The following is a 15,187-nucleotide window of genomic DNA, read 5'->3' on the forward strand; positions in this document are numbered from 1 at the left end:
GTTATTAAGGATTAAAATTGAATTTGTGATTAATGTTTATACTTTTTCTATTTTACACTGAAATTGTCAACTTATACATTATTTTTGTATAATTAAAACTACATTATTTCAAAAATGTGCATTTGAGTGCCGAAATGGTGATATAAAAATTTATTGAGTGAACTATTAACTCATATGATATAAATAAAATTTCTGGAATTTCCAATTATTATACTTTATCCACTTAAGTCTAAGCTATTTGTTCGAAGCGCACATAATACAGTTCATCGATTGGTCAGGGGTGGCGGCGTGCCTTGTCCGATCATTAACCCAGTTGTGTGTCGGCGGCGCGGCCGGGCACGCGACCGCCGGCGCTCCAGTCCGCCACCATGCAACTGCCCGAACCGCCGCCACCTCCACTCGCTCCTCTATGGGACCGCGTCCTTCGAGCCCGGGCTCTTCCACCCGACCTCGACGTCCAGCTCTTGTACATAGCCATCAAAGACCGTCTATCACATCCCGAGTGGGAAGTACGGCTGCACGCTCTTAGAGTCCTCGCCGATTTACTTCCTATATCCGGTAATGCTCTCTCTGTTCCATTTGATCAAGTTATCGATAATCTTGGACATAACTCGCCAAATGTTCGGAAAGCAGCATTAGATGCGCTTAAAGTTTTCTGTACACACTGTGAGGAACCCGATTGTGCGGCTCGAGCGCTTATAGACAAATTTTCTTACAATAATATTAGAGCACATACCAGTGATACGGATATGAAAATGAATATTATAACTGGATTAATACTTTCGATACCGTCTCTAATTAGTATTCTGAAACGTAGAAATTCAAATGTGGATATCTATCCAGTGTTTCAAATTTTAGGAGAAAAACTTTTTGATAATGTACATAGAGACGTTGCACTTCGATCTCTCATAAAATTGCGTAGGTTATGTGGTCCGCGACAATATATGATGTATTTCTCGCGATTGGACTCTAGAATTCAAGATAAATTTCATGTTTTATGTGAAATATACGATGAAGACTCACAGGATGTGTTCTATGCTCCGAGGAAATCACGTCAACCTATAGTGCAAATTAATCGTGTTTTTAATAATAATACGCTTTCAAATCCAATCTATTTATCTACAGACTCTTCTTCAGAGGAATCTTATAGAATGCCGTTTCACAATAACAATTACGCAAAAGTTATAATTGAAACTGAAATTAAATTCGATTCAGACACAGCTATAACCATGACTGTCTTAGAACAAAACGAAACAGAATCGGAAAAGAATACAGCTAGTGATGAGGAATGTGATAGCTCTGACCATCTCATGTTAAAATACAGTGACGGAGATTCGGAAGAAGATTCGGACGTAGTTGTTAAAAAAGTAAGATTCGGTGGTGAAAGTGTAAAAATTCGGACACCAGATAGTGACAATTTAATAACTAGTGAGGAAGATATGAGAAGCAATTTAAACCGTGCGATATTGGATAAATCTAGTATAGCGGCTGAAACACCGTCTATTATAACCAAAATGAATGAACTAAAACGAGAGAGCCATAATAGAGAAAATAATGCTACTACAAAGAAAAGCGGTATTCCCCTTCCTATTTTAACCAATAAAGGACAGAAAGATATTAACAAACACAGTAAAGTAAAAGTTAAGTCAAAGTCACTAAGCGAATTGTACGATTATTTTAATAAAAAAAATGATGTTGTAGAGGAAAAAACCAGAGAAAGATCAGGTTTTGCTTTAACTCTAACAGAAGTACGGTCTCCTGAAAAGGTTCCTAGTCCAGTGGAACTCCATAGGGAAGTTGAAGTTTTGCACAACCTTCAGCGAAGTCCAACAGTATCGCCTCGTAGACAACAAACAAAATTAAGTATTGATCACGACAGGTGTGTATTTGTATGCTAGTATTTATATATTTTTACGAGCAAATATGTAATACTTATTTGTATTACGTTATCTTTATAACGTTCTCGTCATAATAGTCATAATGACACCTCAAGATAAATAAATATTTAATCAATTTTCCCAGTTATAATAAGATTAAGATATTTTCCTTGTAATATTACTCATATGATTACAATTATTATTTAATGACTACGTTTGTTACAAACAAATTTGAAATGCCAGTTTCTTACCAATTGCGTGACCGAGTCATATAAATACCCAGGTACTATTAATCGTAAGATTGAACAATGTATGTAATAAACAAAGAACAAATAAAAGAAATTGTGTAATTATTTGTGGTGAATTAGTCATTTACGACCTAGTCTTTTACTAAACGGCACCTAAATATGTTTTGTAACTTCCGAAAGCCTATATGGGATTTAATCAATGCATTAGTAATAGCGTTCCATATTACTTTTCAAAAGCATTTGCTAAAACTTTTAACTTTAATAGAAGGTAAACTGAGTGAAGAAATAAATTGATACAAATATGCGGTATATCATATAATTTATAAATAAATATATATTTGTTTATAATGATGTACTAGATTTTTCTAGACTTAAATAAAATACCTAGATAAAAAAGTTTTCTTATCTGAAACACTCGAATGACTCGAAATTTCGAAATGAACTGATTATTTACTTGTTAAGCAACAATTAGTACTACATATGTATTGTTTGGCTCGATTGGAATGCTTCGACTATACCTGCAGATTTATGGCATGTTGACGTTAGCTAAATTTACATAGGTATATAATATTATTTTGTTCAAAAACTTTATACTAAAAATTTTAAGCGATAAATAATGTACAGAACCCTAGCAACATACACCCGCAGCTCCAAAAACTTTTGTTGTATACAAATTTGATCGATTTAACTTGTTTATTATAATATCTTTACTTTATCGAGAGATACAATCTTTTTTAGATACATCTTGAATCTTGTGGCGTCATCTCCTCACGATGCCGAGCTACTGTCTCCCAGACCACCCTCGCCACTGCGAGGTCATTACGAATGGGAGGAGTTGCTCATCGTACCTCAGCACGTAGCTTCTCAGCTACATAACACGGTAATAACAACATATATAAACTTAAACTAAAACTATATTATCTAAAATTTTATAAGATTATAGTTTCCTTGTTAAAACACACTTAAAATTGAGCGGTTGAGGAAGGAAGGTATAACCAAACATTCGAGTAACATAACGTCAAACCTCCTGAGTGCAGTACAGTGCTCATTAATATGGTTAAAACTCAATTTTCTCAAATTGTTCTTTTTATATTTATAATGATTACCTATATCTTCATAGTCCGCCCGAATCTGTTACAGTATTCCTAAGAATCGGCCTTGTCTATTAAAAATTAGTAAAATTATTTACTTTTATGGTGTACTAGCTGACCCGGCGAACTTCGTATCGCCTAACACAAATTTTATCGTATGGTATTAAAGTTCAAATTGACTTTTAAGTATTATCACAAATCTTTTGTATGGGAGTATAGAAAAGTGTTGTTTTTAGACTTTTTCAGGAAATTTAATTTTTTTTTTTTTTTAGAATATTTCTCTCCGTAAGAACCATCCTCGTACTTCAAGGAATATTTTAAAAAAAAGAATTAGCGAAATCGGTCCAACCATTCTCGAGTTTTGCGCTTAGCAACACATTCAGCGACTCATTTTTATATTATAGATTATTTAGCTAAAAATACGTTTTTTCAATTTTTAGTTTACTCACAATTATTTATGAGTAAGTAGGATGAAAAGCTAGTTTAATTAAAATACCTATTTAAGTAGCAATATAGTATTTATATATTTATTTTATTAAATATTTATTTCTAGTAAAGAGTTAAAGGCTGAATAAAATAGGGCGAAAGTAAACAAAGTTTACAAGCATGTACTGTTTAACACGTACGCTATGCACGAGTATGTTTGTGTGTTGTAGTAATTATAGTAAATGTGTTGAGTAAACATGTTTAAGCGTGAGGGGTTTTGAAATCTTGAATTTTAAACTTAATATATATAATAACAACTTGTTTCATAATTATTATTGTTAATTAAAATAATCCCAAAAGTATATTTATTTTGGTACTAATCTCGGAAACTACCAGGGCGATAAGAATAGAGTAAATAGAAACAGTGTAACTCTCTACGCTGTTTCTATTTACTCTTTTAAATAATCTATATATCTATACATATCTCTATATATGTATATAAAAGCGAAAGGTCACTCATCACGAAATCTCCGAAACTACTTATAACACCTACAAACTTGAAATTTGAGAGGTAAGCTTCTTAAAGAACGTAGACATCCGCTAAGAACGGATTTTACGAAACTCGACCCCTGAAGGGGTAAAACGGGGGTTGGAAGTTTGTATGAAATTCCTATGTTTTTGAAGTAAGAGACTTGAAATTTAAAATGTATGCTCTATAGATGGTGAGGAGGTGTCCAAATAATGCATAAGTAGTTATTAGTGCCAATAGAAAACCTATTGGAGGGCATGCTGGTCGTTTTAATGCACCTACGTCTAAAGAAGTTGCAATAGTCATAGTCGGTCAAGAATTTGAAAATAGAGATATTATTCTTTGAAACACACCGAACTTATGATGCTTGGCAATATCCCCTCATATTCTATCGTGGGGAAGATGGTTATTAGATTAACATACCTAAATGTGATCCAATAACAAAAAAGCCTCTAAAAAAAACAGTGTCAGCTGCTGATTTTTATAGCTATAGATTGATGGAGCGTGATTGTTAGGAATGTTATTTGTTGTTATTTCGTAGTCTATTAAATCACCAATAGAGAGATGGCTTTAAGAGGAAGGTTTACGGAACGGCTAAGCCGATTTTGATGATAGTTTGACTGGAAGCATGCCGGGAAAACTTTGTGGCACACTGATTTCAACGCGGGCGAAGCCGCGGGTACAGCTAGTAATTACAAAAAAATATTTTATTTTTCAGACTAGCCCATTAAGTGTTGCGGGTTTGATTCCCGTCTGAGTCTGGGTGTAATATCTGTTTATTATATATTTATATATATATATATATTATTTCTATGTATGTTTATCAAAATAAAATCTAATAGTCGGCTGTTACCTATAACACAAGCATTAAGTTGCTTACCGCATAAACAGACGACCATGTGTACCTATATTATAAAATATTTATTTATTTATACTTATTTTTAGAACGAACTTAATATATATGGGAAACTGTCTACTTTCCATTTAAGATTACTCTGTGTTTATTTTATAAAAAACGACTATTAATTTGTAAATAGTATGTAAAATAGTAAACTTACACAACAACTGAGTTCTGACCTAAAATTAAATCTTGATATCAAAATTTATTTACGTTAATAACTGCGGATTCCGACAGGGTGAAGAGGGGGTGTTTATAAAAATACATAACTAAATTAGCTAACCGCTTTATTGCTGCTTCACCTTGGGCAACTCAATAAAATAAATACCTTTAATACGAAATCTTAATTTATGCATCCTTGACTGACCGTATTTTTGTTAATATATTCAGTTCGCAAGGACAATCTTCTAATCTGTCTGTCGTTCTACTTAGAAATTGTATTTTTATGTTTTGATTTTGAAAATGTAACGCAAATTAACGAAAATGAGTCATGTTTACACTCACGTAACTCTATTTATGTTATGTATTCACTTCTATTTGTTATTGGTAATTTTAAAACTTAATATTAAATAAATAAATAACAATAATATAATTTAATTTTATGTAATCATATATATATATATATATATAATTCTCGTGTCACAGTGTTAGTTACCATACTCCTCCGAAAGGGCTAGACCGATTTTTATGAAATTTTATGTGCATATCGGGTAGGTCTGGGAATCGGCCAACATCTATTTATCATCATACCCTTAAGTTATAAGGGAGAGGGGATTAAGGGGGTTTATAATATATATGGCAAAATAACTTTTGCAGGGTCAGCTAGTTTATTTATGTTATTATATCTTTATATAAACAAAAGTACTAACTATTTAAGTTGTCTGACAAATATCGAACCAGGAGTAATTTTTTTACATACTTAAAGAAGTTAGATAATCATTATTGACAATTCTCACACAGGAAAACTGGATAGCCGCTGTAAAGGCCGCGGATCATCTGCACAGTATACTGTTAAATCCTGAAAACGTTAAGAAGTTGGAACCAGCGGCCGTATCCTTCGTTCAACATATGTGGGCGCTAAGTGATGCGGTATATCACGATTTAATTTTCTTTTAAATACATTATCATGGTTTAGAATATTAGCTCATATAATGGCAAAATTAAGAAGCTTAATACCAATTAAAAATATACTTCCATATTCTAAATCACAGTATCCACTCTGCTATACCAATAGTCTGATTTTTTAAAACAAACGAGTACCGAAAATTTTGACTGCATCGTTATTGGTCCAAGTAGTCAACATAGAGCCCGTTTCACACAAACGCACAGTACACACACGCACACACACACACACAGTACACGCACAGCACAGTTACATGCACACTCAGTCGATATCTTCTCTACCTTCTGACCTTTCTCTACCTTCGCATAACTCGCGTTTTAGTGGATGAATCAGCCTATATTGTTTGTGCGTGAGTCATGGCGGACATTTTTCCTATAATTAAGCGTATTAAGTTCCCTTCGCAATCTACAGAAAAACAAATTTAAAATATATCTACAGAAAAACTTTGATAGCATTCATTACTCATAGTAGGAAATATATCCATCAACCCGCAGTGGAGCAGCGTGGTGGATTAAGCACCGGTCCTTCTCCTACATGGAGAAAGAGTACAATGCCCAGTAGTGTGATATGTTACAGGCTGAACCGTGATCAGGAATTTATTCTAAATCTACTTAAACTAAATTAGCACACTTGCTCTTACTACTCTCTTATTACACAAACAGAACTGTCCTTAGGTATTTTGTTTCTATTCAACATTTTCTTTTCTAGTAGAAATAGTTTATTTGATTATGCTGTCTTATAAATAAACACATTTTCCTAAATAATTGATCATAAGAAGATTTGAGGATTTCTAAAAACCCGGTCCTTATTAAACGCAATGACCTTATAACACAGTTTCGTTACAAGTAGAACGAAATCATTTAAAACAAATATTATTATTAAAATATTTTTCCACTTCTATAATTATGAATATTAACAGAAATTAATGTCCCAGGTGTCTGCAGCAAGAGCTCCAGCGGAAGGGGCGGTGTGTGCGGTAGTACGCAGCGGTAGTTCTCCGTGTGTGAGACAACTTTTACCGATGCTAACAGCCAGAATAGCAAGAGACCCACCGCCTGCCGCACTACCTATTGCACTTCTGCAAAGAATGTCGCTACACCATCTTGTGGACCTGATTTTCGAACCTGATATAATAATGGTATGTTTAGACCTGCAAAAAAATATATTAAATATGTTTTATTAAAAACTTAAAATAACATTCTATAAAAGTTCCCGTTTCCGCATAATTACATATACCTATGATGTTGGACTCATAACTACATTCCTTCAAATGGGAGGTTATATAGGTGTTATGAATCACGTTCCATATGAAAAAAAATTACGTGCGTACAAAGTACATATTATGTCAGTAGTGAAACTTCTTTGGCAAACTAATAAAAAAAAAAACGAATTTAAAAAACGAATTGATATATCGTTAATTAACCTACTTTTCGTATCTCGAATTTCTTTAATACGTTTTACTTTAAGTATCTATTGTAATAAAAATTGAATTCCATAATGTAATCTATAATTTTTTATGTTAAGCTAAATTACAAAAAACTTGCTATGAGAATAAATTATATTATAGTATATTGTCAAAATTCTTTTAACGATATTTTATAAATATTTTATTTTAGCGTCACCTAGTTGGATTGCAATGTAATACTGTCGATATAATGTAACTAACTACCTTTGTAGTTTTTATAATACACGTTAAGTGGCTCTACCTACAAAAAACAACATAGATTTTTTTTTTTTTAATCAAAAGAAATTCAAAATATCACGGTAGTTTCCGTAAGCAGTTCAAATTAGAGCTTTCTATTTATTTATTAATTTACCATATGTGAAATGTAAGAAATAAGAAAACAAACAAAAACTAATTGAAACACGCTGTGTTCCCAGACGATCACCCATCCAAGTACTGACCGTGCCCGACGTTGCTTAACTTCGGTGATCGGACGAGAACCGGTGTTAAGCAACGTCGGTGTATTCAAGATGGTATGACGCATGACGCGTTTAATCCGTAAAAATTTACCCCTCATGCGCCTAAAGAAGTTTCACTTCAAAAAATCCTAGCCCTTTTTTTCTTACTTTGTTTTAATATACGCGCTACTCTAGCAACGTACTTCTGCATAACCAAGCTTTAATATGGTTGTACATTAAGAAATGTAGTCAATGATAAAATTAATATTGTCCAGTATCATAAATGTAACAACTGCTAGCAAACCTTATTAAAAAATAAATAAATAAATAACCACCTCACACTATTTTTCTTAGCCCTACAAAAACGTCGATAAAGTAAAATATTAACACCAACTGCCGCATACAACTAAAAAACCGCATATGGAAACAAATTTCTCGTAGAATGTTTTTTATTGTAAATTACAACCGTGATTATGCGCTCACGGAAGGTATCATGCGGATCGAGTCTATCAAAGTAGCTCGTCTATTTAAACAAAGCCGCTTATGACTAGCGTGCAACAGTATTTATACTTTCTTCCACTGCAACTGTCAAGGGGTGACTAACAAATCACTCGTTTAAATTGTCTAATCACTTCTAATAACATTAAAGTTATGATTCAATACAAAACATGCATGATTTTAACTTTTACTAATTAGTAATTTACGAACTTTGAAATACTTTTTACGATCAGAAATATTCCAGTTTAAAGTTATGATTTATCTATACAAATAAATAAAATTAGCGTGTCTGTTTTGGAGAGCTGTGTGGCTACGGCATTAAAGAATATAGCCACCCTCTTTCTTCCTGTGGGTGTTGTAAGAGGCGACTAAGGGATAACAAAGTTCCACTACCACCTTGGAACATATAAAACCGACCGATGGCGGGATAACCATCCAACAGCTGGCTTTGAAATACACAGGCCGAAGACGGGTAGCAGCGTCTTTGGTGCGACAAAGCCAGCCCTGCGGTCACCAACCCGCTTATCCAGCGTGGTGACTATGGGCAATACACATGAGTTCACGCCATTTTAGGCGCGAACTTGTGGAGGCTTATGTCCAACAGTGGACTGCAATAGGCTGAAATGATGATGATGATGATGATGATCAGTGTCTGTTTGTAATATTAAAATAACCGCTTTTTACTAAATGCATATGGATGTATACACGTTACCTATATATACTAAAATAACATGTTTTTCAATTTTTGTCTGTTTATCTTTTTGTCTGTGTGTTCCGGCTAATCTCTGAAACGGCTGAACCGATTTCAACAGGACTTTCATTGGTGAATAGCTGATATAGTAAGGAGTAACTTAGGTTACTTTTATTTTAAAAATTTATTTAGTTTATAACTCTGAGAACTGAACAAAAACTTTTTTATCAAATTTCACGCGGACGAAGTCGCGGTCACAGCTAGTTAGTAATAAAGTTATATTCATAGACGTGTTTTTGTTCATAGGATTCAGAAGAAGGCCAACTCCGAGCTACACTGTGTTTAGCTCGAGCAGCGGGGCCAGCAGCAGTATTAGCTGCAGTACGGAGAAGATTATCTGGATCTCCTAGCGCTGATATTTTTTGCAACAAGGTTAACATAGAACAAATATCCCATCAATTTTATTATATTCTACGATTTTTGTGTGTGTATTAGAATAAACAATGGATAAATGAAATGATTTTAAATAAACTAGGATTCATTCTAATATTAGATTCTCTCATATTACATGAATGTTTCAGGCAAAAAAGTGTCTCTTAGTAATAGATTAATTTTGTCAGGCAAATATTTTGCAGTTAAATGATCATGTTCATTCATTTTTAAAAATTACAAACAAGGGTATACAAGTTAGAGACATTGTATTAGTAAACCACGTTTTACAGTTCTTACCAAAATTACTTCTTCTAATTGAATGATTTTAACGCCTCTTACTTGTTCTTTTTTATCATTTTTAACAAAATCGTTTTGGGAAGTTTTACTCGTGATGTTCGTTAGTCAATTTTTCTCACGATTACGTGAGACCGACTTGAATTTTTGTCATCAAATCAATAATTTAATTAGTTAAAATTTCAGTTACGAGAACGTCTAAGCCGGCCCGTTGAGAGCATGAGACCTAACCATATCACCAGGTATTGTGTCTATGTAATATTATTTTAAGACAGACCAAAGAAACTCCCCTTATTTGCCTATTACCTTCGTTTATTGTGCTGTAGCAGTATTGTACATACTTACCACAATTTACTTTTCTTAGATGACAATTTCGTCTCTGTATCGAAATAAAATAAATTATGATATTTATCTATTTATTATTTTACAGTATTAACACATTAGGTAGAATATCTCAGCTGCCAGTACCAGCGCGTCGAAGAGCGAGGTCAACACCTCCAACGGCGCCACCGCCTAAACCTCGGAGACTAAGGCCTCTACCTGACTCGGCACCGCTACCCGGTATTTTATATTTCACTAAGCTTGTTTTCTTGTTACGACTTTATAAGTAAATACTAACAATGCAACCTAAGGTAGTAACCTAGGTACGTCTAAGCCTCGAAAGTTAAGACCTCTACCTGATTCGGCACCGCTAACCGATATTTAACGTATTTTACCCAGCTTGTTGTCATGTTAGGGCTTCATATCACCGTATCAAGCTCTATGACTAAATCAGCTTATAAGCCCCAAATTCTTTGTCGGGTATCAAACTTCAGGTATTTAAATAAAGATTATTGATAGTAAGCAATTAAGCAGTATTATATATAATTGTTATTTGGTTATTAAAAAAAATATTGACTGCGTATTTGTCAAAAGATTAAAAGGTATTTTTATCAGACCTCATCGCTTACAAAGCTTTTAGGATAGGACTTTCTCTGAAGTGTAATAAATAAATACTTGAAATAAAAATCATGAACTAAGTCTTAACACCATCCTGTTATAATACTCGTAATATTAATGCACTTGTAACTGTAATTAATGAATTAAGGCTAATATTTTTTTAAGAAATAATATGGTGGATGTAAAATGATGATTCAAAAATATTTTTTAAACGTACTTGAATGAAGTAATTTTTGATTTGTTTTGATTTTAGTTCTTAAGATAGAATGAAGTTAAAAATTGACAGGATCCTTCATACAAGAAAGGCAGTTAGTTCGTTCAGCATTTTTTTTTTGCTTTTAAATCATATAAGGAGTATTTTTTACACGAAGGTATTATTTCGCAGGTATATCTCAACCGAGCCGAGAAACTTTCTTCAAACCGTCATCATCGGTTCTTTTAGGTGATGGGTGAGTATTTTTTTCCTTGTTTCATATTATTTATATTCACACAAATAGGTATTTGTCACGTGCGAGGATCGAATCGGGCGGTTATCCAGTTGCTGTCACCACATCGCCAACGCGTCGTCTCCTTATTCAATATTAAATGCCTTATTGTCTTTGTAAGTTTACTTATGCGAACTAATTGTACGATTTTTTACAAAAGATCAAACGTTTTTCTTTTGTGAACATGTAAAGAACATTTAATATTGATATTACATACCTACGTCTTCTGAACATACAAATAACGAAATGTTAAGGGTGAAGGACTCTATACATACATTTACATTTTAATATCTAAGTAATAGTTCGTTACAACGACTACTAATAAAGTCTACACCATGACAATACACCATGACATACAATGTATAAGTCATTTTTCTTATTCCAGTAAAAATATACGCCGTTATCATCAATTTAATTAAGTAAATATGATGAGTATGCCAATCGTCGAATAGGGTAACTCTGAAATAGTAGTTTCGCAGAAATTAAGTAAACTTTCCATCCGTTATTTAAAGAACGAAATAAAGAATTCATGACACGTCAGCTTAATTCAAGAGGATCGTAAAACAAGGCTTTAATTTTGTAAGCGGTAATACAAGTGTTTCATAGCAACGAATAGAACAACGAGTGTTAGTCAGCTAGGAAATTATACATTTCAAAATTGTTAGGTATACCTTAGCTGTATATTGTGTGTACGTTTAGCAATTAGGTCAATGGGTCGATTGGTAAGCGTCAATGTTCCTCCATTGTCAATAGAAACTGACTTGATATATCGACATAACTTCGATTATTCGTTTAAAATACTGTACACTCGAAAAGTTCAGTTGACCGGCACGCGTCGTTGGCCGCCTAGATTTTATAACGTGTAGTGGCGTGCCATTTGTAACCTACATTTTAAAACAATTACCCATACGAAGTCCATTCAAGGCACTAACAGTCGCCCTATTTATGCTATCTTAAAATCGCTCCACTTTACTTATTACGCGTTAATGGATCTTGATTGCATTCCTTAATTTTCAAAATTATTTATAATTTCACTGGTGTAAAAATAAATTTTGTGATTTATTTATCATTTATTTTTATATTTTTAATTCTCGTTTACTATAATTACGTATTTGTCGCATTGTTATATTAAGTAGCGATTTCGTCAGTGTTTTACATAATATGCTGGTAGGGGTGAGTTCATCAACACGAGCGTGCGTGGGAATTGATTGCTGACGGCAGGTATTAGTCAAGGGTGTCTAGTAGCGAGGCGCCAGTCGCGGTGGCGCGGTGGCGATAGACGGTGGCATGCGGCGATTATGTTGCTGCGGGCGCGTGAGCTCCGTACGGCCCGCGCTCGCTAGAGCTCCCGATCTCGTTGTCGATCTGCCCCTACACACGCGGTAACTTTCTCGATGATCACCACTGAAACCATACACTCACTACACATGCTACAACACATTTCATTATATTCACAGAGACTCAAGCACTGTCACCGCTTCCGGCGATGAAAATGAAGTACAGAAAACAATTGATAATGAAAAGAACGTCGAAGGTCACTCTATTGTCGACGGCACTACAGAAATTGAAAGTAAAACGGAAGATAATAACAATGCCGCTGTATCACGAACGCCTTCTATTCATGTCGAGGATGTTTCTGAAAAGTCATATCCATCTTTAGGCAGTACTGAAACAACAATCGAAAACTCCGATAAAAGTGATAATATTTTTGAAGAAGTTCAACAAATATCGAAAGATATAATTGTTCCCCGACCACCGACAGAAAATGATGATTCACAAACAGCGGCTGTACCTAGTAACCCACAGACACCAACAAATTTGGATAACGATGACGAAACTGAAGACAAACAACCTAGTGAAAAGTCATCGCCAGAGATGACTCCGGCCAAAAGTGCTAGCAAATCGTATAGTTCAATAAAAAGTGCCCACACCTCTCCTGAGCCACAGAGTGAACATTTCGAAGATCATATTGAACGAGACGCCCGTACCGCGCTTGCGGAATGTATGATACCATCACGAAACGAGGACTGGGAAGTAATCGTGAACAGACTAATCGAAACTGAACGCCTTGCCACAGATAAAGGAGCTCGAGCACCTGCAGCCAGCTGGAGAGCCGCAACGCGCTCAGTCTCTACACACGTTCGATCACTTCGATCTCGAGTCGCGAGGACTGCATGTTCAACGCTCGGATCTCTTTTCGAAAACCGGGGACGCGCACTTGACCCAGAATTGGAGGAAGCTGTCAGCGCTCTATTAGAACGATGCGCTGATGTAAATCGTTTCTTGCGTGCTGATGCAGCTACTGCATTAGGACGTGTAGCTTGTGGAGGTGGTTGCGCACGCGTTGGCGTTGCACTCGCTCGTCGCGGGGCAACGCACCGCGCCGGACTTGTACGTGCCGCCGCAGCGCAAGCTTTAACACGATTGGTACGTCAACATGGAGCATCACGAGTACTGGAACTACCCAGTGAACCGCGTACGGTAATACTGCGTGCAGCCGGTGAATTATTAGCAGATGCGAGTCCGGAAGCGCGTCTACACGCGCGTCATCTCTTCCTTGCTCTTTCCGAAGATACGCGCTTCAGACAGATGCTCAAGGATGCTATGCCACTTAGTCGATATCGAGCGATAGAAAAATTCGTCGACAAACTACGATGTCGATAGTAAATGTTATCCTACACTTACAACTAATTAGTTTATTATACAATAAATTAGTTTTTTTAAAGAAGTGGTACGTTATCGATTTACTCGATATCCATGACAGTTTTGAAATATTTGTATGACCGAGGTACTTTTCACAATGTTAGAAATGTATGCTTTCATTTTTAACTAATTGAAAGTGACTTTGTTATTATACGACTGATATGAACAGAAGATATTTTTATAATTAGAAAAAGTGTAAGAGAACTGAATTTTGTACTGATTATAAACATAGATAACTGTTTCTTATTGATTTGATTGGTGAACTCTTTGTTTTTGTTTTCCAATTTGTTGACACACGAAACTTTATAGTTTGTATATGAACCAGTTAATTATTCTTAGTTTTTATCGAGACATAATTACATCAAAAACTAATGCTTGAATCCCATTATTTAACTAAGGAGACATTAAAAATGTTTAAGTTGGTGGTTACGCATTATTTTTCTCATGCTAGCGTTGCTGTCTTATATTTTAATGATACTAAAGTATTATATTGCTATTATAGCAATTTACATAATTTTAATAAATGTATATATGACAAATAAATAGCTTCTTTATTTATCAAACTTCATCAATGGTGCCATATTGAAAGTAAATAAAAAATACATCTCATCTCAATTCTAAATCAAAACAAATATAAATATGTTTCGGTGCAATTATAACTACCTATAATAAAAAATTACATTCCTATACTTATAGAGAAATAAGAGGTGAAAAGTTGATTTGTTTAAAAAAAGGTAAAGCTAATAAACCTATTTGGAGTCTTTTTTACTTTTTGCGTTGGAACATTACTTTAATAAAAATATTATGGTATCTTAATATTGTCCTATAATTATTCGCACGTTATGCTAAGCGCGCAGCTCACATACAAAGTAGGTACGGTTGTATAAGTGATGACATTTGAATAAGTGGTACAACTATCAAAAATTAAATAAATATAGTAATATAGTACAATATAGCCTCTTAATCTATTAAAGAATTTAAATTTAGGTACAAGTACCATTGGAAGCCGTTGAATAACGTCTGTTGTGGTTTAATTAAAGTATAAGTATGT

The 15,187-nt window shown here is 34.3% G+C and overlaps 1 protein-coding gene across 1 annotated transcript; it reads left to right on the forward strand.

Annotated features, from left to right (window-relative positions):
- Positions 1-368: 368 nt before the first annotated feature.
- On the forward strand, positions 369-14,679 carry LOC123656058. The gene is given in 9 exon segments (XM_045591782.1): positions 369-1,879; positions 2,864-3,005; positions 6,030-6,158; positions 7,127-7,330; positions 9,572-9,715; positions 10,196-10,251; positions 10,458-10,570; positions 11,334-11,397; positions 12,891-14,679. Coding segments are annotated over 9 exon segments (3,570 nt in total). The 3' UTR covers positions 14,098-14,679.
- The last annotated feature ends 508 nt before the right edge of the window (positions 14,680-15,187 follow it).

Source organism: Melitaea cinxia, chromosome 8, assembly GCF_905220565.1.
Source record: "Melitaea cinxia chromosome 8, ilMelCinx1.1, whole genome shotgun sequence".
NCBI classification, from domain to species: domain Eukaryota; kingdom Metazoa; phylum Arthropoda; class Insecta; order Lepidoptera; family Nymphalidae; genus Melitaea; species Melitaea cinxia.